Source organism: Hyposmocoma kahamanoa, unplaced genomic scaffold, assembly GCF_003589595.1.
Source record: "Hyposmocoma kahamanoa isolate Upper Pololo Valley unplaced genomic scaffold, ASM358959v1 78, whole genome shotgun sequence".
Taxonomy (NCBI): Eukaryota; Metazoa; Arthropoda; class Insecta; order Lepidoptera; family Cosmopterigidae; genus Hyposmocoma; species Hyposmocoma kahamanoa.
The window spans coordinates 2,666,244-2,675,593 of NW_020653945.1; the positions used below are offsets into that span (position 1 = coordinate 2,666,244).

General features: G+C 36.3%; 1 protein-coding gene across 2 annotated transcripts in view; it reads left to right on the forward strand.

Moving 5' to 3' along the window:
• Positions 1 to 4,685, forward strand: part of LOC113233043 (GTPase-activating protein and VPS9 domain-containing protein 1) — a 62,179-nt gene extending 57,494 nt beyond the window's left edge. For both annotated transcript variants that reach the window (XM_026467998.1, XM_026467999.1), the window contains exons 29-31: positions 1,349 to 1,462; positions 2,648 to 2,824; positions 3,550 to 4,685. In XM_026467998.1, the coding sequence (XP_026323783.1) occupies positions 1,349 to 1,462; positions 2,648 to 2,806 (273 nt within the window). In that variant the 3' untranslated portion in view covers positions 2,807 to 2,824; positions 3,550 to 4,685. The remainder of the gene's footprint in view (positions 1 to 1,348; positions 1,463 to 2,647; positions 2,825 to 3,549) is intronic.
• The last annotated feature ends 4,665 nt before the right edge of the window (positions 4,686 to 9,350 follow it).

Genomic DNA, 9,350 nt, shown 5'->3' on the forward strand with positions numbered 1-9,350 from the left:
GGGTGTCGTCAATTGTTTCACTTCAAATCGACCAGTTTAACTTGAGCTTTGCTATAATGGACGACAATTGCATAATTACATATTTAATAACCGATTAAATGTGATTCCGTTTGTCTTGTAATTAGATGTTTTGCTGTTTTTCCCACACCGTCGAATGGAACAGCCCTCATTGTTAGGGATATTATCTTTATGACAATAAATATAGAATATTTTTGGAATATATGGAGACGTACGCTCAGGTCGGTTGTTGGCGCCGTACTATTTCAGTTTTCTAATTTGTAATTTCACCGCAAACGAGTGTTGATATTTAAAAGTGATATCAGTACTATTTGACTTATGAATTGCAGGGATGGATGGCCCTTATTTCGTTTGTATTTCTGTTTATATACTCGATGCTTCCCGGTCTCTGCTATAATGTTCCATTTTTTCTTTGAAAATGTCAATTACTCTAATTTTGCTTAACAATAAAATTGAAACTAAATAACTCGATTTCGTTAAAAATGTCGATTGAGACATTCACAGTTCGTTATTCCTATGGCTCAACCTAGAGGTAGAGACCGGAAGTCCTATGTTACAGAACTTTCCTAGTTTATTCTCCTGTCTCTCACAACAACAATATGTAAGTTCTGTTCCATTACTTTAAAAAAAATATTGTTGGAGAGAATAAAGAAATATTATTATTAAATATTGTAAATTCAATTAAATTTAATTCCTTTAAGGTTCACAATTCGAAAAGGTATAAAGTCATTGGCCGTACGGCAAACTATGGCATAGACCTTCGCTGTAGACGAGACACATGCCCAGCAGTGTGATGTATATGTGTTGACGACCATGATGACTCACAATAGTCACACATACCCATAGGTGAAGAGATTGTAACAAGCAAAGGATCGGAGATTAGGAGTTCTGGGAAACAGGGCACTGCTAGTGCAGGCTCTTAATGGATGTATCTTTGTTCGATTACAAGAATACAAGAATACAAGATATTTATTCGCTGAAAAATGTAGTTTACAATGGTGTCATTGTATATTATTATTAGATCGTACATTTCACCAAAACTTGGCATGCGAATATTTTACACAATTCTTATTTCAATCACGCACAGTGGTTAAATTTTACATTTTATGTTATCAATTAAAAATATTATTATTATTATTATTATTAAATAATTTAGGTGCCAATATAAACATCGTTCTATTGTAAAATTCCAAGGTGGGGCGTTGTTTTGGCCGTATTTCTATTTTGTTCCTTAATACATAGTTTGTGGAACAAATAAACATTTATTATAATATTATGAATCCACTTTTCTTTGTGCAGAAATGCCTATGCAACTAATTATTTTGTTCAGCTATTATGCATAATGCGGTGCGTGCGCTGCATCATGGCGGTACTGGGACTAGGCGAAGGCGCCGCTCCCGCAGCCGACGACCTCACGCCCGTGCTCGTCTACGTCATACTCAAGGTGGGTCTCTTCAATTATTTTAATGGTTAGTTTTGCTATTCTCCAATTCAAAGCGTTTCTCTCTCTCTTAATATACTTTGAGTAGTAAGAACCGATTTTTATTATCTCCTGTGTCAAGCCCGTATAGTGGCGAACTAGGGGTATTTCAATAAAACTTAGCAAATAGACGTAATTCCACGTACTTTTGAGGTCGGTTTTTTTAGTACTCTGTACCAGTGTTGGGCGTTAATCAATTAAATTTCATTTAGAAATTCAATCAGATTAAAAATCAATCCAATTGCAATTGTGGTTGGGGGCCTGTTGGGGGGCCGGTTGGGGAACCGGTTGGGGGACCAGTTGGGGTGCCGGTTGGGAGGTCGGTTGGGGGGCGGTCAGGGGTGAGTGACCCACCCCCTGACCCAACCCACCGACACACCCGCTCACCCATCTACTCACCCACCCGCTCACCCACCTACTCACCCGGCCACTCAAACCCACTCACCCACCCCATAACCGACCACCTAACCCACCCCCTAAACCCGCCCCCTAATCCACCCCTAACCCACCTCCTAACCCACCCCTAAGTCACCCACAACCCACGCTCTAACATATCCTCTAAAATCTAACCCACCCCCTAATCCATCTCCTCACCCACCCCCTGAAACTGAGCTACCTCCTAATTCACCCCTAACCCACCTCTAACTCACCCCTAACTCCCCAAATCCAAACGCTAACCCCCCAACCCAAACCCTAACCTCCCCAACCCAAATCCTAACCCACCCCCTAATCCACGCCCTAACTCACCCCCCAAACCCACCCCTAACCCACCCTCTAATCCACATGCCCTATAAATTTATCATGATTGTCAATTTCAATTGTTAATTGTTAATCAAAAACATGGAAAATATTGAAAATTTATTAATTGTTAATTGTAGATATACTAACAATTGATCAATCGTTAATTGCTGTTTCGCAATTGCCAATTAATTAATTGTTAATCATTAATGCCAGAACAATTAAATTTTGCCCAACACTGCTCTGAACTGAGATTATGTAAGTTTGAATTACTTAAGTTTCTCAGTAAGAGAATACGTTATTCTTATGAGAAATAAATATTCTTTTAACCATAAAGGTACACGTGACTTATTCTCATACTGACGATAATTAAACTTAAGAATTAAAATTCCACTAAACAATCACTACCAGGTGAACCCCCCATCACTGCTATCAACGATCGAGCTGGTGAATGCCCTAGGAGGCTCAGCGCTCCAGGGCGAAGCTTTGTACTGGTGGACGCAGTTCTGCGCAGCAGTCGCCTACATCAAGACCATGGACTATCCCAGGCATGATACCGGAGACTCCTAGCGCCATCGTACACGCCTGGTAAGTATTTTTATGTTTACAACAGCAGAAAAAAGAATGTGAAATCTGTACGTTTGTGCAGCGCAAACTTTTCTAAAAGCAAGCTCCTTGTGAAAGAGTTCATCCAGGGAAGTACTGCCGCCTTACTTACTTCTGCCACCAAGATGAAACCACAAGCACATGGGACTTGACAACTTTGTGTCTCAGGATGAGGAGTGCACTGGCAGTGTCCCTCTGCTTTTAATTGCAATAGAGCTCCTTGTGAAAGAAGTCCAGGGTTGTACTGCCACCACACCTATTTTTGCCACCAATCAGTAATGTGAACATTAATGCGTTCCGGCTTAGAAGGGTAAGGGTACTTACTCGTGCTGGAAATTACAGGCACCAGTGACGGGGGCAATGGTAGTGCCCCTAAGATCTTTGCTATTTAAAGCTCTGAGTGGCACTGCAACTGCTATAGATAGGCGTGTCGCTTACCACCAGGCGCACGACTTGTTCGTCCCGGCACAATCAGATCTTTGCTATGTAAATCTCTGAGTGGCACTTATAGGGGTAGGTGTGTGGCTATCATAAAAAAAACCCTTGAGGAACGCATTCGGTCAGTGTGCCTGATTATTTCATAAACCCTGTCCTTAAAAGAGACCATTGCCTTGCAGTAGACTATAAAAGTGTTGTATCGATCTTTTACCACGGACTGATGCAGGTGACTTTGCCTACTTAACAGAGATACCTATCGTTCGTTTCAGATGTCAGTGCGTGTCAACGAATGTAAATTTTTCCGGTATCCGGCGCCTGCCCGAGAGCGCCGGCACACCCTCTAAAATATAACACACTCATCCCTTATAATTCGAATGTATATTCACATTAATATCACTGACTAACCTTATTAACGTATGTTGCATACGGTTGAATTCCTTTTATCAATGGTCCTGGTTGATGTACTATTGCCAAAGTTGGTGGTTTACCACTTTATAGGTTCTTAGCGGCCACCAGCAGCTTGCTTGTTCTTGACAATCGAAAGTCGTGGGCGCCTTCAAATTAGACTTTTATAGAAGCCACTACTAATGTTTATTCAAAATTTAGAAGCGCAGTTGCAGCGCCACTGTCGTGATACGCGCACTCTTTTACAGTCACAATTAGTAAACTAAAACTGACTTCTACAAGCGTTCTAATTTGAAAACGTTCTAGGGGATACAAATTTTAATTATAAAGTGTTCACAAGAAAGAACCAACGAAATAAGAGACGGAGTTAGTTACAATCTCCGTTTGCAAAGAAAACTGTTTAGGGATTAGAAGGCTTCAATTTTGGTAATAGTATTTATGCGGTTTCATACAAAGTTGCTTTAATAAAGTATAGCGTCATGTTATATGTTTTTTCTTCAATTACAAATTTTACACTGTTTTAAATTTTGAACAAAAGTGTTGTAAAATATGTACTATTATGACCACTCTTTTTATGAAATTCTCAACATTAATGTCATGTAATAAAAAAGGGCTTATGACAGTTTAGCTTCGAGGATATGATATCCCAGTCTCAATAAAACCACATAGGTATTATTATTTCGAAAAGCAATTTTTGGGAAAATTCACAAAATATATATATTTGACAAGTACGCGTCACAAGCTATTTATATCCTTATTGGCTGGTACCGAATGTGACTAAATTGTAAAACTATATTGTACCATGTTTTTTTCATTACCTATTTCTGCCACCAAGTAGTAAGTGTGAAATTACTGTGACAGAGCTCCTCAGATCTTTGCAATTTAAAGCTCCGAGTGGCACAGCAACTGCTTTGGACAGGCATGTCGCTTACAACCAGGCGCTGTTCGTCCCGTCACTTACGGTCATTTAAGAAATTTTTTTATTTATTTTGTCACTTCCAAAAATTATACTTTCGCATTAAGTTTTTTGCACATATATTAATTATATATCGACTGTGAACTGGCAATCGGTACTGTCTCAATTTTGACAACTTTACAGAATGAAAAAAAATGTCTTGTGTCATTTATATAGCATCTGATTTATTAAATAAAAATATGTAGTTTTTTAATATTTTTATTGCACATACACTACGTATTTTTATTTAATAAACCAGATGCTATATAAATGACGCAATCAATTTTTTTCTTCATCGTGTAAACATGTCAAAATTGAGATAGTACCGGTTGCCTGTTCACAGTCGATATGCAATATTAACTATAAGCTTTTACACACACATTTTAAAAATTCTAATATCATAAACAAGAGCTTTTGTTGCACGACTTTTTACAAAACAGAATAAATTTACCAAAAATATACTTAAATATTTTGTTATACTATCTGACACTTTTTAGATTATATATCTGATAGAATAAGTTCAAACGTGCAAGCGTCCTCCGCGACGACTCTCACCCCCGTCCTGCACAGAGTTATTACCGTTTAGATGGATCTATTTAAATCTATATTAAAAGTCATGGAACACAAGTTATTGTTTATGATGTTATTAATATACATAGTCCTTCCAGGACTTGTTAGTGTTTTAAAAATAACCCTGTATACAAGTATCATTTGTTATTTGATAATAGTCAACAAACCGTATGCAGCCATACTCTATCATGTATAATGGTAATCGAACTAATTAAATGTATGAAAAGGATCACCCATGTAGAAATGTCATACGATGTTTATTCACTATTTGTAGGTGTTAATCTATGTAACTAGGAGAACTCAATCGAAAATGTTTAGCCCTAAGTATCGTACACACGGGTCGATTTGTCGTGCGATTTATTGTCGAAACCTTGTCAACGTTTCTTAAATGTCACTCATAATTGATATACTTTTTGAATGTCAAACATTATAATCACTGATCGGAGCTGAGGGACTTTATTTACCTAAGGTATGGAACTTTCTTAGTATGGACATACCAATTTCATCATCAATGTAAAAATTTTCTTTTACTGTTTATTTTCTAAACAATTCAAAATATAGTTTGTCTTATGTTTTTTTTAAATGGCTAAAGTATTTAAATACGTGAGTATCTATAGAAGCAACTACAATATTATTTTTTGAGATAATAATTTGTAGCGAATATTTAATAGGAAATAAAATAATAACATAAAAAGTTATTAATATTTACATTATATACCTACTAATAATTTTTATTCTTCCGTCTATTTCTTTTCCTTTCAGAGGCTAAAAAATGTAATATGTAATATTATGTAAATCGTATATCTGTGACCCCCGGTTCAAGCTTGCCTAGTGTCGGGACCGAGGTTAATACGAAATTATAACCATTTTCTGTGAAATAAATTTTATTGATATTTTTTATTTAAATAAATACTGATTTTTCGCCAATATACTCAATTTCAATAAATAATGCTCTTATTCAAATTTAATTAGTTCCGAAAAGTCCCGGGATTTCTAGACGGGAGTGTAAATAAACTCCCTCAATTCCGGTCACTGAAATGCTTAACAACTACTACAAGAAGCATAAATGTTTAATAATAAATATATAAATAAATGCTTGTATAATTATTAATACAAAGGTCGAACATTAAGAAAAATCTCCTTCGGTCCGAGTGGATCTGAACCAGCGTCTTCCTGCAAACTATTCTAGACGCTATGCTAACTAAGCCATGGAACAAACCAGCGAACCTTACGAATTTTTCAATGTGCTTGTTGCATGTCTTTCTTTTTGGTTTTTAACGACTTATGCCATATCTTAGTGATCTTTGTATTAATAATTAATGTAGTCGGCTCGTGAGGTAGCTGCGCGGTGAGGGAGGGGTGACAGTTTACGTGACAGTCCTGTCGCGCTGCACACTGGATTATTTCAACAATATTTTGTCTGACGATATTCAATAACAAGTTCATTGATAATTGAAATGAATGGACAAGCCATTTGGCAATTTTTTCAATCAACTTGCTATTGAATATCGTTAGGAAAGTCTTGTTGAAATTAATACGTGTGCAGCGCGACGTAACAGTTACGTAAGCGGTAAGGAGTGATAACTGTCGTCCGCTAACTAAACCGTGGCAAAGAGACAAAATATTTTTTTGAGATATCATATAAAACCATAACCCACTTTTAGAATATTGAAATTATTTAAAGATATTTCGGCAATACATCGTTAACCCTAACGAAGTATTGCCGAAGTTCCGATAAGTCGAATACCTTAACTAATTTTAACTGTTTTTAAAAGACAATTTTGTGCGTTTAAAACGGATATTTAGCCAATTGTCACTTAAACCGCGTTTAGTTAGTGGACGGCAGATAACTCCTCCCGCACCGTGCAGGTACCTCAGGAACCGGCTCAGTTAAGCAATGGGCCTGTAGTGGAGTGATTTCACAAAAATAATTGATTATAACGCCGGTGAAACATCGTAACTTGCAATAAAAACTTACTTAAATACTCTGTAACCGCAGTAACTTATGCCGTACGTCTAAAATTGAGTCTTGTGTACGAGCGTTTAGCCTTGTAAGTATAAAAAGATATTCTTCCATGAGAATGTTTTTCAAATATCTCTTTAAACATGTATTCTACAAATGTCTGTGTAATTGAGTAAGCTTCCCTATAGCGTCCACAATTTTGTCAATAAAGGCGAAGCCAAGGATATATTTTTCAAAAAGGAACGTTACGTCTATTTTGCTTCGATAATAATTTTACCCACATTTTCTTATCGTTTCAATGGACTGTGATTTTAGAGATGGGCAACTCTTGATATTTTGGAAATAATAAGTATTTTTATATTGTATCGAGTGTGATATTTATGAAAAAGGTGTTCGGTAGCAGATACCTACCTGAGAGAGAAGCTTGCCTGAGAATCGGAGTTGTTTGATGACAATAATTGTGCAAAATTCTTTTTAATAGATTCTTTTCATTTGCGTGATTTATTGTCTCATGTTACAATAAATAATAATTATAGAAGATTTTTACGATTATTATCGAACAACCTGTATTGTATGTTAATCGCGTGTGTGCAAGGTTGACATAATTTATAGTTAATTTGATGAAACAAATCATAATTATAACGATAGTAATAATGGGGTATAAATATGGCCAACGTTCAAAGCAAACTCATTCTGCGGCCGAGCGTCGAACAATAACAACTACTGGGGGTGTCTCGTAGAGAGACGTGAATGGGAAAATTAATTACATTCAACCTTGACCGGGTTCGCGAAGTAACTGCCATTTTTATGATTAAAATTATAATACAATTTTCTGATCTAAAGTATCATATATTTTCGATTTTTTTTTAAAGGGTAGTAGATACCATCAGCCATAACCAAGAACCAAGGGCAAGGGCCAAACTTGTAAAGAGCTCGAAATTTTGGTTTGGTCCAACAATATGGGTCAATAAATAATTATTAATAATGGGCTTCCATCAAATGTCAATAAAGGCGAGTATGGTTTTTGACGTGCAGTATTTGGTACAAGAATCATGCATGCACAGTAAGTCTTAACGAGACGCAATCTCAGAGTACTTAAAAAAACCGACCACATAAAAGTTAGCGGAATTACATCTATTAGCCAAGTTTTATTGAAATCGGTTACCGGAAAGTGCGCGAAACGGGATTCATCCCCTAGTTTGCCACCCTTAAAGGTGGAATATTTTCTTCAAATTTAAATGGGAACACTAATAAGGTACCCACCTTCCAACAAAAAAAAATCCGAAAAGAAAGAACATACCTACGGTCGAATTGAGAACCTCCTGAAATGAGGCAGAACGTGGGCAGAGTATAATAAATATTTACCCAGACATCCATGATGTAATGCAGATACAGTGGATAATATCTCCCTCTAGTTGTTAGTAATACAACCCTTTGTTAAATAAGGCCACATTTGGATAGACGTACATTCTTCGAACAAAATTAGTTGATATTTATGCTTAATAAGGAGAGTTACAAAATTTCACATTTAATCATAAAAATAATTTGTTTTACGTAATTAGATTTTTATGACACGTGATAAAAGCATTTTCACGTATGATCACATGTGGCTTTATAATACTTCGAAGTAAATGTAAAAATACAACACAAATATTCTGTGCTACAAATTGTGTCAATCTTATCAGGGTCAAGACAGACTGATCGACGGCGATTGGCGAGATTTCCCTTCAAAAAGCATAGGGAATGCTCGCAGGCGTAGTAAAAAGGATGCGAATGGCATCGCACTAATCGTGTTTTATATGTAATGGAAACGTAAGTTATACATTAATAAAAGTATGTTTGTAAGTTTCGACCTGTGAATCAATTTAAATGATAACCGGAGATCTTGACAGAATTTATGAAAATGTCATTCTTATTTTCGTATGTCATCGGTATAAATAGTATAGAACTTATACTCTAGCCAAATTCGACGTAGAACAAGGTTCAATTTATAGGAATGGAAGCGAATTTTTGTAACGATATTGTACATAACCACGGACTTGTATATTAAACTGGACCGCTCACTAAGTTAATAAAACGAACCGAGTGACAGGCTCCAAAGTAGTAATGAGTCTCTTTCTAATAGGGTGTTTATTCATGTTCATGTTTCAGCCAGCCATATTGTTTTTAACTTTTTA